Source organism: Takifugu flavidus, chromosome 16, assembly GCF_003711565.1.
Source record: "Takifugu flavidus isolate HTHZ2018 chromosome 16, ASM371156v2, whole genome shotgun sequence".
Lineage (NCBI taxonomy): Eukaryota > Metazoa > Chordata > Actinopteri > Tetraodontiformes > Tetraodontidae > Takifugu > Takifugu flavidus.
In genome coordinates, this window is record NC_079535.1 from 4,045,203 (window position 1) to 4,060,424 (window position 15,222).

At 52.3% G+C, this 15,222-nt stretch overlaps 1 protein-coding gene and 1 long non-coding RNA gene across 6 annotated transcripts; one reads left to right on the forward strand and one right to left on the reverse strand.

Annotated features, from left to right (window-relative positions):
• The first annotated feature begins 126 nt into the window (after positions 1 to 126).
• Positions 127 to 2,579, forward strand: LOC130539767 (uncharacterized). Its single transcript, XR_008954217.1, has 2 exons — positions 127 to 363; positions 1,037 to 2,579. It is a non-coding gene; the product is annotated as an uncharacterized LOC130539767 (long non-coding RNA).
• Positions 1,941 to 15,094, reverse strand: mideasb (mitotic deacetylase associated SANT domain protein b). 5 transcript variants are annotated; one of them, XM_057058344.1, is made up of 14 exons: positions 13,175 to 13,553; positions 10,387 to 11,514; positions 9,853 to 10,257; positions 8,545 to 8,817; positions 7,749 to 8,097; positions 7,596 to 7,662; positions 6,773 to 6,915; positions 6,603 to 6,706; positions 5,942 to 6,017; positions 5,426 to 5,514; positions 5,184 to 5,327; positions 4,995 to 5,105; positions 4,169 to 4,359; positions 1,941 to 3,756 (listed from the first exon to the last, which is right to left on the reverse strand). In XM_057058344.1, exons 2-14 carry the CDS (start codon positions 11,323 to 11,325, stop codon positions 3,519 to 3,521), a joined length of 3,129 nt encoding a protein of 1,042 aa, XP_056914324.1. In that variant the 5' UTR covers positions 11,326 to 11,514; positions 13,175 to 13,553; the 3' UTR covers positions 1,941 to 3,518. The 5 variants fall into 5 exon arrangements, with proteins under 5 accessions (XP_056914324.1, XP_056914322.1, XP_056914323.1 ...); XM_057058342.1 differs by lacking the exon at positions 13,175 to 13,553 and adding exons at positions 14,249 to 14,325; positions 14,805 to 15,094 and having other exon boundaries at positions 4,995 to 5,327; positions 9,853 to 11,514; XM_057058343.1 differs by having other exon boundaries at positions 9,853 to 11,514.
• Positions 15,095 to 15,222: the final 128 nt, after the last annotated feature.

A 15,222-nucleotide genomic window follows, 5' to 3' on the forward strand; every position in this document is an offset into this window, starting at 1 on the left:
TATTTCTTTATTTTTTTTAAAAAAATTTAATTTAATTTATTTTATTTTATATTATTTATTTTATTAAAGGTTTGTTAGCTAGCCCTGCTAGCGCCACTTCCTGTTGCTCCACTCGTGTTGCTTATCAATAAAGTTTTATTGAAGACAGGAAATCAAAGAGAGTTAGCATGAGGCGCTAATCCTGGCTCAGCCTCATCGTTAGCCACCGCCGCTGCGTCACCATAGCGACAGACACAAACAAGGCCTGACGGAGGCCCAGCTGTCGAGGCCGACCGGCAGCAGAATGTCAACTGGGCCAACTGGGAGCACTGGGAACGCTGGGGAGTGATGATGGGAATCAGAAAAGGTAGAAAAGGGAGGAAGGTTAGTCTGATGTGTCCTCACACCTGACTGTTGCTATGGTGATGTCATGTTTACGGTGTTACCATGGGAACGGTGTTGGTGTTACATAAACTGAGATAAGATAAATGATGGAGGGTAAACTGGTTACACTGGGAGAGAGAGGATAAACTGACTGGTTATACTGGTTATACTGGGACAGAGAGGGTAAACTGACTGGTTATACTGGTTATACTGGGACAGAGAGGATAAACAGACTGGTTATACTGGTTATACTGGGACAGAGATGATAAACAGACTGGTTATACTGGGACCGAGAGGGTAAACAGACTGGTTATACTGGGACAGAGAGGATAAACAGACTGGTTATACTGGGACGTGGAAGATAAACTGACATTTGTGTGCAGAACCAGTCATTCTCCTCATATTAGGATGGAAGCTTTAATCTGGATCAGATGTTCGGGACACCACCCACCCAGCCTGGGATCAAAGGCGGCCGATCGTGGCGTGCTGCTCCTGCCAGAACATCATTACTGTTATCTGGAACATCTTTCCGAGGACGCCGGTCCTTATTTGAAGGAGAGAACTTAAATATTAGGATGTAAATCACGCAGGAACGCTGTGGCCCGTCTTAGAGTTTCCACTTCCCAACCTGTTGACGACCAATGTTAAAATCCCTCTTTCTGCTGTTGATTAGTGCTAGTGCACGTTTCTGGTTCCACTTCTGCGCCCCGACCCTTCGGATGTGTCCAAGCAGGCTGAAAGCTCGTCAGGATCCAGAAATGATGCCTGCAGCGTGTGTGAGGCTGCCAGATCCTCCCTGACACACAGGCCCAGGAGAGAGCCTCCACCCTGGGCCAGACCATGACGATGTCCAGCCTCTTGGCCTTGATCTGGAGCCTAATAAACACTCCGGATGCACCTACAAAATGAATTTTACTCATTGAGGATTTCTAGTCTGCAGCTGTTTCCCTTTAAGAATCTCATCGCAGCGAGCATGAAGCTAAATTTTTAGCCCATTTGCTTACAATGTGTCTAAAAAGTAGAACTTCACTGGTCAAACTACCAATGAAGCTGTTTAGTTATTACATTATTAATAAAATATATCTGGCTCCTCAGATTCTTTATGCGGATGTTTTTTAGTAATTATGAGCTCTATAAAAGAGGAAGAAGCCGGGTTAGCTACTTTTTATTGACATTCTTTAGAAGCAAAAGCTGGGTTTTAGACTCTGAACCTCTGCGCAGTTTATAGACGCCGGGCTTCAACTTCCGGTTAGATGGGCGCGTTTGCCAAGTGATTTTTGGGATCCTTTTGTGTGTCTTTTGGGAAATTATTGAATGATTTGAGCAGGAAAGATGACGCGGAGGTGAATAGTAGTTGCTTTGAGATGTCAAAGGAAATTAAGGTTAAAAAAATCTGCCTTTCTTCCTGTCCGGTCACGTTTGTCCACGCCGCTGGTACAACAGCGCCCCCTTCAGCTCTCTATAAGAACTGCGATGAGTGGACGCGTGCAGCTATGCTGCCCCCTTGTGGACTTTTAGGGGAACACACCCAGACTCAGTCACTGGCACACCTTGATTAATCATACAGACACAAAAAATCCTGAAGAATGTTTTAAAACTTTAATATATAGTGCTTCATAAATCATTACTAAAATCACAGGTGGTAAAAATTAAACCGAAACGAATAAGTTACACCGTAGTAAAAAGCACTTGAGATTCTTTCCTTTTTCGTTAGTGTGAACCCCATATGAAAATAGCATAGAAAGTATGCAAACATACAGTTAAACTCTGATATATTGTCTAATCTTTAGCTAAATAAACCTTTTCTTTAACTTTAAATTGAAATTCCCTTAACCGGCTGGATGAGGAGTTTACAGCCATCAGTTTTCTGGAGTCGTGGCCTTGATTCAACAGCGTTTTTGTGAACATCCCCAATGAACCTCAAACCCAAATAAAAAGGAAATATAAATTAACATACCAAATATCTTAACAGTCTGCAAAATCCTGTCTTTTTTTCTCCCAACTGACTGGTGTACAGTTTTAACCTCACACGCACACACACACGCACACACGCGCACACACACCCAGAGTCTGTGCATAGACCCAGGATTAACCTACGGAGCCACTTCAGCTCCCAACTCCCCTCTGTTTTGCCCTTTAAAGGAAGATAACCCCTTAACCTTTGCCCAGAGAACCCAGAAGAACATGTTCACGCCAGGCTGGTGTCTGTTTTTTTTTTTAAAAAACCTTTTCAACAGTCAGAGGCGACCATACGAGCGGCCGGGGAAGATGGGTCGACTTGCTCTATTGCACATTTCTGCCTTTTCTTCATCTCTGGCTTCCAAAAGAAGAACAAAATCTCACAGTAATAAAACAGGCAGCGTGTAGTATCTGTTTAAATAATAACAATAATTAAAAAAAGAGGAGCAAAATAAGATACAGACGAGTACGAAAAAGCGCTCTGTTAAACTGCAGCCAAAAACCAGGATGTAATAATTGTAATAACCATTGTCAACATGAATATTCACAGAAACATCAACTATAATTCAGCTACACAGGCGGAAGAGATGACACTGACCTGTTTATGTGTTTATATAGATATAAAAAACAACAACAGTGGAAAATTGATTGTCATTTTACCATAAAAAGTATCGAAACATCAACAGTGAGGAGCAAAAACTACAAAAAGTCGAGGGGGGGGTCATAGAACTGGAGACTGACGGGAGGGGGCGTGGCCACCCAGGGGGCGAGGTGCATCGGTGAAAGCTTTGGACAGCTTTGGCGTGCAGGAGAGCGGCAAGAAACAAAGGCAACAGTTTGCACGCGTCCATCAGAGGTGCAACCCGCAATCCGTTCAAATTGGAGGGGGGTCGAGGGGTCGGGGGGTGTTAAGTGCTGAGGAAGCTGCGGTCCGGCCTGGAGGACAGCGCCAGGAGGTGCGGCGGCGTGGCTGTGATCTGAGCCCTGTGAGGAAGAGAGAACTCTTGCAAAGGAGTAAAGGGGCGTCGGCGAGTTCTGGACAGCGTGGACACGCTCGGTCCAGGCAGGCGGAGACACACGCTCGCGGGCGGAAGCCCGTCCCTGAATATGGCGAGCGGACGTCTGGTTCCACGGAATTCACAGACTTCTGAGCCCCTCCTCCCACTCCGGTTGACGAGGAGGCGCCGCCCGGACCGTTACTGCCAGTCTTCGTCCTCTTCGTCCTCCCCGTCTGACGAATCGTCATTGGTGCTGTCCCCGCTCATCTGCCGGGACCCGTTCTGCTGGCGAGCGGCCAGGGCGGCGGCGGCCTCGGCGGCGGCCCTGGCCGCCGCCCGCTCCTCGGCCTCTTTCTGCCGCAGCGCCGCCGCCTTCTTCTCCTGCTCGGCGTGACTCTTCATGTGAGCGCTGCGGCTCTTCACCTTGAAGAAGATCCTGCAGAAATCACAGGAAATCTGTGTTTTTACACCAATCGGAGAACCTGAGAACAACCGGTGCCTCGGAAAATGTGCAGCCGTCACTAGCTGCGGCGGAAGAGTCTAAATTATGGATGCTGGGCTGACTGGAACAGTACTGGTGATCTATAACGAGCTGTGGAGAGGGTGAGAGCAGCTCTTGTCCAGTTACTGGGCCGCTCTGGCTCCGTGTGGAATAACCTGCCGTTGCTGTTGCTAGGACACGCTGGCAGTGGCGAAGGCCTGAGGATGGGCTGCTATTTCACCCGACCACGCACAACACTCGCCTCTGTAAGCCGGGAGAGGCGCTCACCCAGAGTTCAAATTCAACATTCGGTGTCCTCCGGCCTGCTTACATAAACAACCCGCCGACCATCCATCTGACCACTGACCTGCCGCATTTCTTGCAGGGGAACTCTCCCTCGGGTCCCGCTGTGGCTTTGTTGCCCGCTGAAGGGCCCGTCCTGCGAGCGTTGACATCATAGCGGACTTTGGGGGCAGGGTGAGGGGGGTGGATGACCCGCGACATGGGCTGGGGCCTCCCCAGCTCCTCGTGGCCTTTCATGATCAGGACGGTTCCAGGCTGTGAACAAAAAAAAAAAGAGAGTGTGACTCAATCAATAAGTAGTATGTAAGCGTGAAAAACATGTGTGGACTATTTAAATCAATAGGCTGAGTCTTTGAAGTGGTCAATGAGGGGAAAAACGGCGTGATGTCAAGTTCGAGAGGTCGTTATCCTCGAACATTCCACCAGGGGGCAGCACATCCAATCAGGAGATTTGCAGAATTGAAAAGCGGTAAAAAAAAAGCAGAGAACCCTAACTAGAAACATGTTGAGTTCTCTCCCAGAGCATCAATTTCTCAAATAACGACATGTTTAGTTTAGTAATGATGCAGTAGCGGTGCATCCCCACCGTGACCCGGTGAAAACACCCGTCTTCCCATCACTTCATGACTCATGAATTTCAGGTGTATTTTTAGGTGCTGCAAATACTTTCTCTTCCATTTTCACGAGCGACCCTCCAGAATCTTCCCCTCAAAGTATCGTGTTCTTTGAGGGGACTTTTTCCGAAAGCAGGTGCAGGAAACAGCAGGTCATCCGATATTTGGGCAGAGAGACTAACGCTGTCAACAAGTGGGGACAATATGTTTTTCTGTCTGTTCCTGCTGATTTGGCGCCCTTTCTGGTGCGCGCATCGTTACTAATTTCACACTCACATTGTGAGTGGGCTGCAGCGTGTGTGTCACGCTGCTGGGGTCCGCTTCCTGTTTCCTGTCAGCTGACCCTTCCCACTTCCTGCTGTCTTCCTCCTGCTGCGGCTCCAGTCTCTGAGCAACCAAAAAGAAGTCGTTTAACATGCGAGCTTTTGTAACTTTACTCCAGCACGTTCCGTCGGGGGTCCCGACCTTGTGGTCCGTGTCCTCCTCGCCGCTCCTGCTCTCAGCGGGCTCGGCCTCGCCGTACAGCAGCGTCCCATTGCGGCCGATTTTGACGTGTTTCTTGTAGGTGTAGTAAAACTCCACGCACTGCGCCACTGTCTTGGTGACCACCTGTGAACCACACGCGGGGGCCGTTAGCACCAGCTCTGTCCCCCGTCGCTGCAGACGGAGGGAACTGTTACGGCGGGTTTAATTCCTGCACCAGGTACCTGTTTCTGCACCATGAAGAAGTCCTTCTTATAGGCTGTGATGCCTTTGTTGAACTGGCGTCTCTCAGCTGCAGTCCAGCTGTCTGATCCTGGGGGAGGGGGGGGGGGCAGTGAGACTTTTAAAGAAGCAACACGCAGCGCTCAACAAGTCGCAGCTTCTCCTCGGAGCTCTGAATGTGTGACAATCCCACCCCTGCCTTTAAAAACCACACACGCAGTCAAATCTGCCAAAAACAATGAGCCTACTGTCTTCTGCCAGGGATTAACCACATGCTGTAGCCACCCCCCCACCCCCCCACAGCACGTCGGCCCTGACAATCCTCCAGTCGCCTGCCCACCCCCCACCGCCACAGTCCCGACACTCTCGCCGCTGCAGCTGCCTCCTTCTCCCCCTCACTCGCGGGTTGCACAAGGGGGAAAAAGAGGCAGTGAAAGCGATTCCGACACATCCGCCCGACAGAGCGGAGCGCGAGCGGAGCGCGAGCGTGCACGCAGGTTATTTTTAGCTTTATTTACCTGAGTAGTGGTAATTTGCCAGATGATGAGATGTGGACAGAACTGGGTTTTTCAACATCAGGAGGGACAGAGCAGCCTGGAAGGACAACAAAGTGGTTGTTAGGACACTTCCTGTTACAGGAAGCAAACCGTGCGGCAGAATAAACCATAAACCCGTACTGCCAACAGGTAACCGGGCAGCGGAGCCACCTCTCATTTCATGCTCGGATCAGGTGTCAGGAGCAGCTGTGCGGGATGCTTCTGTTTTAACAAACACTTCTATTCTTTGGAGAAGAGGCCGTCTGTGCATTCTGAAAGACGGGCTGCTGCTGCTGGAGAGTGGGCGCTTTGACACCCCCCCATATGTGGTTTCCTTGACAACGCTGGACCAGTGCTGGTGGCCGGGGCCTGAAATCTTCACCGGAGCGTTCGGACTGCCCGAGAGTCACAGGTCTTCAGTGACGGAGGGCCTGACGGAGCTTTGCTCCGCCACGCCGTGAGCGGAACGTCCCTTGTGATTGGTCACATGATCAGGCTCCAGCAATTCTCATGTCTCATGTCTTAATTCTCGGCACAGGGACATCCACTCAAATTTACTTTTCATGTTGGATCAAACAGTCCCAGAACCAGTCTGACTGGTGTGTGTGTGTGTGTGTGTGTGGGGGGGGGGGCAGATGCTCACCATGATGTCTCCCTTGCACTGGTGCAGGCAGTGGTGAGCCAGCTCCTGGTTGGTGCCGCCACCGTAGAAGACGCTGGAGCAGGCCAGGTGCATGAGGTCGTTCACTGTGATGAGGAGAGCGTTTAACATACGATCTGTCTGATTCCGTGGACGTCTGGTGCTCTCCTGACCTTTCTGCTGGTAGTCCTGCTTCTCCTCCAGCTGATTAAGGGGGGCCCAGACCAGCTCCGCTCCGTGGTGGTCCAGCTCCACAGCCGACCGCTGCCGCAGCTCCGGCACCTCTGCCTGGTACCGAGAGCCGATGTTTATCCGTCTGGGGAGAGAGGCGGGACCGTGATCACTGCAGCCTGAACCCAAACTCTGAGGGTTACAACCCTGCACTACAGCAGAGACGCTGCATCTCCGGTGGGTTGAACATCACCTCAAACCAGTGGAAATCACCCAAACAATCCTGAGCTTGCCCTCCCCTCCCCCCGCAGTGTGTGTTTATCCCTCCCCTGAGGAAGGTGGGCTGTTACGAGTTCAAACGTGTTTCTGTGGAAACATAGGAGGCCCGGCTACAGCCCCGATGTACGAGAGGCCTCATACACACAGATGAACGCTGCAGAAACACGCCGAGTCTGTGGACACGCAGCCGAAAGGTTAAAACAAGTGGCAGTTATTTATCAAAAGCTGAGGGATTCATGGGGACTCTTAAGTCGACCCGGTATCCTGACATCTCTGCTGCACGTGTGCAGACTCGTACTCTCGGTATCAGATGACGTCAGCCTGCTTCCTCATTAAAGCCGCTTCCTCTGTCGTTAGACGGCCTCATTTAAATAAACTGCCCCGAGTGTTGCTACGGTAACCGCAAATCCTCAAATTAACCAGGGGATCTTACTCATAATTTATAATAAAAGTGCCCGGTTTGACTGCTGTGAAGCGACAGCAGGTTATTGGTGTGTAACATCAGGATGTAAGGCCGAAGGCCGGTGTCAGTGCTGGGACACTCACGGCTCAATGCTGACAGGAGTGGCCTCGCCCATCGCCGACAGGACCGGTGGCGTGATGTCGCAGCTGTCTGAAGGAGAGGCAACACAAGCCGCGTTCACTAACAATTCAAACCATATTCAAACTGAATCCCCTCAAACTTCTGGGTGAACTCACTGGAACGCAACAGGCTGCGGGTTGCCGATTTGGGGGTGGCCGGAGGCGGCAGGCCCTGGCCGCTGGCGGCGGCGGCGGCGGCGGAGGACAGGAAGGTGGAGAAGTAGAGGCCGGAGCCTTCGCGGACGGGGCTGAGGATGGGCGGTGGCGTGTAGGGCGGCATGGTGAGAGGGTTGTCGGCGAGCCGGACAGGGGAGCGCAGGTGGCTCTGGTAGGGGGTGATGCTGGAGTAGACGGGAGGGGCGATGAATACGCTGGGCTTGGGCGGCGGGATGAAGAGCGGCTCTGGCCGGGGGCGTCTTTTGCACTTTTTGCTTTCGTCGTCCTTCTCTCCCTCCGTGCCTCCATTCTGATAAGGAAAAGAGTGAATTCTCATACAGCTGACACAGCAGATACTCACCTGATGCGAGATACAGGTGTGACTTAGCGGGCTAAAGAAAGCCACCCCACCCCCCCCGCAGCGATAGTGGTAAAAGCAAGGGCAACCCAACCTTCCACTGTAGGGTACATAATGTACAGGACAACAGGGCCAAATCCTGATAATCTTTTTGATCTGGGACACTGCAACCCCCCTCAACGTGAGACACGGAAAGGGAAAACTGTACACAACTGAAATGGGGGCAGGGGAGACATGAAGCCCCAGTGGGGGAGGGGAGAGCAGTGTGGGGTGGCGTGGAATAAACGCAAAGATGTAATCGCAGCAGCTAAGACACAGTGGAGATCAGAAGAGCCCCCGTTTTTATCTAATCTGATAAAAATATCTGAACAGAACTGGGATTATCACAGATGCACCCACTTGTTCCGAGCTCTCCGACAGCGAGTTCCTCAGAGAACGCCTGCGAGTGACGATGACAGAGGGCTTGTGGTCGTCCCGGCCAGGTTCCTGGTGGTTTGAAGGCCTGGGGGCCCAGCTGGAAGCCGGGCCCAAGTCGTCGCTGTCCGGAGAGGAGGGATCCTGCCTCCGCACCGGCACAGACACGGGGATGATGAGAGGGAGGAGGCCATCTTCTCGGGCCCGCTTGGAGCTCAGACCCTCCGAATCGGTGGGACTCCAGGGCCTGTGGGGCTCCTAAAGCAGGTCAAAGCCATAATCTGTAAATGTTCAGGCCGTCTACTTAAAAACCCTCAAGTGGAGGAGCCGCACGTCACAGTCAGGCCCAACGCACTCTCACTGTCACTCTCAGGTGTCTCGACAAAGTCACTTCACTGCAAAGAATCCCAAATATTCTGCCAGAACCAGGCAGGGAAAAAAGAGCTAAAATAGTCCTAAATTCCCATTAAAGCGACAGTCGGTCACAGTGGTCTGCCGTGCACCGCGGTGGCTGACTGCCTTCTAAACCCCCACATCACAGGCCGCACACATGCATTCTGTTACCCCGCTTCGTGGCGCGCCGCCCGGCCAGAGCTGCGCTGCATCTGCGCTCAATATTGCCGGTGGAAAACTCCAGCCCCTGCACCGCAGCAGCGGAGAGAAATTCTGCTGAGCTCTGCATGCAGGGCAACCCTGCACCCCCCCCCACATGCATAAAGGCAGGCAGGGAGGGGCGCAGGGGCAGACAAGGCTGGGCTGGAGTTTCTTGCCTTTGATGGAAGGTGGGGGGGAGGTGTGCAGCCCTGTAACCAAACACAGCGTCTATATAATCGGCCCGAGCTGAACGGCACGAACACTGACTCAGAGCTGTTTGTGCAACTTGTTGCACAACCCAGACATCCAGCACATAAACACAGATAAGTACCAGGTATACAGAAATTTATCAACTTTGTTCACCAAAATCAATGACTTCCATGAATATCTGAGCTGAACTCACTCTGGGTGTGTGTCTCTGTGGGGCACAGCTCACGTCTGTGGCGTGTGTTTTGCTGGGTGTTGATTACATTCAGCATTTCGGCACATTAGTCACACACAACAACGCGTTGGCAGTTTTCCTGCCGTTTGCAAGGGGCCATTTGTTCCCGTTCCCATTCTTGCTAGGGGATCTAAAGTCCCACCACAATTAAACCCTCTGCTAACTCTCGGAGTAGATTAGGGCTTCCCGCTTGCCGCGAGAGGTGGGATATAAACTGCCGTACAACCGTGTGGAGAGGAGAGGAAATGGTTACTTACGTGAGAGGGCAGCGACTCCATCTCTGAGGCCTTCTGTGCGAGGGTCTCCAGGTTGACCTCCTGGGACACCCTGCGTTTCCTGCGTGTGCTCTGGATGACTCCTGTCGGGGCTGCCTGGACGTCACATGCTCCGTTCTGGGAGCCCTGAGTCTCCGGTGCGCTCTGCTCGGATGAGGCCAGGAGGAAAGGGTTGTCGGACGGCGCTCCGCCCTCCTTCGAGAGCCGGCGCGATCTTCGGACCTGTGTCTGAGACTGGAGCTGCGTCTGGTACAGGGGCTCTGACTGTAGCGGGGGCTGTAGAGGGTCCGACGGCTGCTGGGGCTCCGGGGTGATGTCCTGGATGATCGGCTCCTGGATGTTCAGCGGCGCTGGAGCGGAGGACTCCTGGGAGTGGACCACCACCGGCTGTGGATGTGGGTGTGGGTGAGGGTGCGCGTTTTGTGTTGCGGGGTAATAGTCAAGCACATGAGGGTTTTGTTGTTGCAACTGCTGATGCTGCATTTGCTGCAGGTTCTGGAGCTGTTGTTGCTGTACCTTTTGTTGCTGCTGCTCGTGCTGCTGCTGCAGCTGCACGTGGTGCTGGATGATCTGCTGTTGCTGGATCTGTTGGTGCTGCTGCTGAATCTGCTGCTGGATTATGTGCTGCTGCTGCTGCTGGCATATTTGCTCTTGCTTCTGCAGCTGCTGCAACTGCTGTGGGGGTTTTGCCTGCGTTGAATAAATAGGTGGATTAGGTAGGGTTGTCCGGTTGCCCTGGAAGGCCTGGTAGTAGGCTGGCAGGTGCTGCTTGGGCTGACCAAAGGCCAGCTGGAAAGGCTGCAGCACTGAACTCCCCCCTGGGTGCGATGCGCTGTGTTGCTGGGCATTCAGAGCCCCCGGCTTTAGAGTCTCCTGAAAGGTCGGACCCTGCTGCTGCCAGTCCAGCGCCCGGACCTTGACCGCATCCCTGTAGGTGTCGGCAGCCGAGTTGGGCAGCTTGTCTGCAACTCTGCCGGGAGGCGGCTGGTGCTGCTGGAGCCCAGAAGCCTCGTGCATGGACTTTGCGAAGGCGTTCTGGTTCCTGGAGTCGGTGACGTTGACACCTCCGATGTAATTGGCCATGTTTTGTCCCCAGCTGGGCATGGTGTTCCAGGACACGGCTCTCTGCTGTTGGGACTGCTGCTGAGTGGGCTCCTGCTGGGCCCACTTCATGGGCACAGTCTGCTGAAAGTGACCCCTGCTCTGATCACCCTTGTCCGGGCTGAATATGACAGAGTTGAGGTACATCTGAGGGGCCTCCGGATTGGACGTTACGGTACTCGCCGCCTCGCTCTGTCCGGGGTCTGAAGCGCCGCCGCCTGGGACATAATAGGACCCCTCGGGGTGCTGAGAAGTCTCCTTCATCCCTAAGCTTTGTTCGTTGAAGAAAGTGATGCGCTTGCCTGTTCTTTTGCTGCCTGGTTTCTGCTGGGCTGGCACGCTCATGACGGGCATGAGAGCCTGCTGCTTCTGTTCAACGCCGCGCAAGCCGAGTCTGAGAACAATAAAACCGCCAAACCCAAGCCCGCCCTGGAAATGTAAGCCGAAGTGAAAGTGGATCTTCTTCCTTCTGCAGCTCTTTGCTAGCCTGGAGTGTGCAGCTCTGAAGAAGTCAGCTTGGTCTTCTCACTCAATTGCAACACCCTGCACAGAAAAAAGAAAGAGGTCAAGGATGGAGTCATCTGTCTGAAGGGGTCACCACAGGGTGGGTGGGGGGGGGGGTCTCATTATTACCCCGCCTCAGCTATACAAGAACCTGCTGGTCGCCTTTGACTACAACAGACCCCCACTGAAAGAGTTTAAAGGTAAACAGCGTCATTCTTCACACAGCTCACGACATACAGATGTAATCCGGCCTGCACGCCGAATCTGGGAGGTGGTTATTACAGCTTAATCAATACTTCCTGGAAATGACTTTCCAAGACATTACTGCGTCACAGCTCATGATGGGATGTGACACCGGCGGGACGCACCGGAAAACAAGGCCAAATCCCGCGGCACCGCTTCATCAGGCAGAGCGGATTCGGGCTCTTCTGAGTTGCGCGAGCAGGATTGAACCTGCGACCTTTGAACCGCGGCTGCAGACTCAGAGAGGAAGAGCGGCTGAAAGTGAGCAAGCATGAGTCACGATGACACGTGCAACGAGCCGGGAGGAAAGGGGAGCGCAAGAAAAAAAAGTCACCACGGCCTCGCAGGCTTTCGTGGCTTTTTGGAGCTCTTGCTAATCACCATGGAAACCCGCCACCATTATCAAAAGTATGGCAGGACGGCGAGGTTTGGCAACAGATTTTGACATGATCCAATCTGCCACAGATCCTAACTGTTGGGATCCAGTGAACAGGGAGCCTTTGTTACAGATAGAAATGACAGATTACACAAATTAGCAGCAACAGGCCATATCTGCCGTGCAGGGAGTGACTGACAATCCTCGACGTTTACTCCAGTGGCCCAGTAAAACGCAAGCTTCCTAAAATAGACGGCTGCAGCTGTTCAGATCCTGCACTGGCTCCAGGGCACCGTGGACCGACAAAACACAGTGACCGTGCAGCGCGTGTGCACCACCACTGGCGTGAGAACTCCTATAGATAAACATGTCATCAAACCTTACGAAACATCCGACCTGGGAAAAGGGTGCACATGACTAAATGACACGTTCCCGGTGGTGCGCGAGCGTCCACGTTGTGGCGCGACCCGTCCCAGGTAGGGTCCACCAAAACCACCCGAGGTGAGGGATCATCGTGACGCATCGTCGGTGCAACCTCGGGCGAGCCTGGGCTTTAACTCAATAAACAATGTAACAGGGTAAATTGGCTTAAGATGAATGTCAGGCAGCATTAGCCGCCCTAATCCATCGCCCGTGTGGCGCACACTAGCGACCACAATGAAGGCCTCCATCGTGCAAGGCACGCAAACACGGCGGGGGCAAAACACGCAGTCCTCCAGAGGCAAGGCTCTTCCCGGGTCCCCCTCCAGCCTCCACACCGCCAGGCAGCTCGGCTCCGTTCACGGGAGAGCCTTTGTTGCAGGAAACGGATTATGGCCACGGCCGGTTGCACCACAGCATGCCAACAATGCAGAGCAGAGCTGTGTGGCACGGCTAATAAACCGTCTCCGGAGTCAAATTTAACTTGTCAGCGAGGCTAACGCGCTCGGTGCCTGGTTGTGACCATCTCGAACCGTCAGATCCGCGCCAGTGCGCGCCCAGTTCTCCCCGGCGAGGTAAACAAAACTTTGTCCGCCAGCTTCGGCCACAATAACATGCAGAGCGGAGCACAACAACAGCGGCACAGCCGTCGATACTCACCGCGCTCGCCGCCGCTGGCGGCAGCTCTGCCCGTGGATACGCACACTCTCAGCCCCGGAGAGCCGCCACGATCCAGCCCCGCTGCGATGACTGCACACATCCCCGAGGTTGACTCATGCTATGCCGCTGACCTCACTCGCTCCCCCCTTCCTCACCCCCAGGTTGTAAAGTCAGAGGAGAAAGCAGGGCTCGACGTCCGCGCGTAAACAGTCCGCGAGCGCAGCGCTAATCTGCAGAAGCGCGGGCGCATTTCCGCCGCTGTCCGTTGCACATTATTGCACGGGGATTGCACACGCACACACACAAACGCGCGCACACACAGGCAATGCGGCCCTTTTTCTTTGCTGTACGTCGTCTCAGTATCTCTGTTGGTCTTGTGACCCCCCCCCCCTCCTTCTTCCTACCTCCCTGCCCAGCTACCAGCTCTGTGGCCACGCCCACTTCCATGCCCATATAAGGCCTTCCTCCAACGTGAGCGGCGCTGTAATTTACGGCGCAAGATCCTTCTCATTCTTTGCGGGAAATTCCAACACATGGGAGGATGGAGGGGAAGGTCACACCCGGCTCCTTTCAGTTTAGCTTTCTTTTTTTTCCTCCCCCCTTCCAAACTTCCCTTTTCTGACGAATTTCTTCTCAGAATTGGAAGCGCAGGATATGGAAAGGGTAACAGAATGTATAGAGTTGAAACTGGAAAGACTGCGTTGCTCATGGCTCAGAGGAAAGGGATTGGTCTAATCAGAGGGTTGCAGGCTCCAATCCCTTATCTGTTGATGTGCAGATAAGTGCTGTAATACTTAGAACTGTGCATCTGGGAGTTAAAGAATCACCTTTAAATCACATTCAGCTGTTTTAACAATTACTTTTGTCATCACATGAGCTGACAGTTAGAGTATTCACAGGCAAGTATCTATAAACTGAGAGAGAAAGAAAAGCAGCATTTTTCAGTAGTCGGCTAATTTGAGCAACTTTACTCCGACTTCCGCTCGGCTAATAATCCAACTGATGGCAGCTCTTTGTCATGCACGGTGCATAAAAACGTAACCAAACAGATTAAACAGCTTGGAAGATATTTACACTAGTTTGTGGATTTAGCTCCGAGGCCCAGTTGTTCCAGTGTGCATTACACCTCAGCACCGAAAACAAAGTGACTCCTGCAAATAATAATGCACAGTTAGTGCCCCCCATAGGTTGTGGTGTCCTCTTTCATCCAGACTCTGCAAAGTTTCACTCTGAGCCTTAAAATAATGTGCAAACTCTAAAACGTTTACGTGCATCATCCTGTTGGCACCAAATCGTTGACGTGGTTTTGTGGCATTCATCTTATGTCACTGCTGATATGTGTGCAGCCCTTGGTTAAAGGTTGGACAGTATAAGGTATAACTTTCTCCTACTGGCATCAGTTCTATTTTCTTGGCAAGTGTAACTATGAGAATAATGAAATTACGAACATGTATGACTCAAACCTTGTGGGGATTTTCTGAAATTATGAAATTGACGTGTTTCTCTCTGCAACTGCACAGAAGTCTCAGGGCTAATGTGGCTACTAGCTGCATTTTACTTCTCAAATTGCCCCATAAACGCAACCAACAGCATTTGTCATGCACAAGCTAACAGACCTATCAGTACTTACATTGAAGTCCGTCTTCCCGTGGCATTTGTCTTCATTGCCCTGTCACCATGGTGCTTGCAACTGCTAAACATGGCAACTGAGCTAACAGAGGAGCCACCGTGGTGCTAATGAGACAACATCACTTTAACTTTGTTTCCAGGTCCCGGCTTGACTCGGTCGACACTGTTACTATCGGAGACCTGACGGAACTAACGGAGTGCATTGATAACGTCGACCTTCATGACAAACCTACGGGATGAATACGTTCAGCAACAGCAGATTTCATTAACTAGAAGAATAAAATAGTGATGGTATAAACTGCGTAGCTGATATAGCTCGACCGCATCTATTGCATGGAAGAACATCGTTCTATGTTTAGCAAGATCATACACGGCTACGACACACGAAAGTTGTAAAAAAGTGTTGCTATGCACTCGTT

Coding starts and splice junctions, on each gene's coding strand:
- mideasb (XM_057058342.1), bottom strand. CDS start 11,325: ATGCCCGTCATGAGCGTGCCAGCCCAGCAGAAACCAGGCAGCAAAAGA. Junction 8,098..8,544: donor TGTCGGAGAGCTCGGAACAA/GTGGGTGCATCT, acceptor TTTCCTTATCAG/AATGGAGGCACGGAGGGAGA. Junction 5,515..5,941: donor GGCAAATTACCACTACTCAG/GTAAATAAAGCT, acceptor CCCCTCCCCCAG/GATCAGACAGCTGGACTGCA.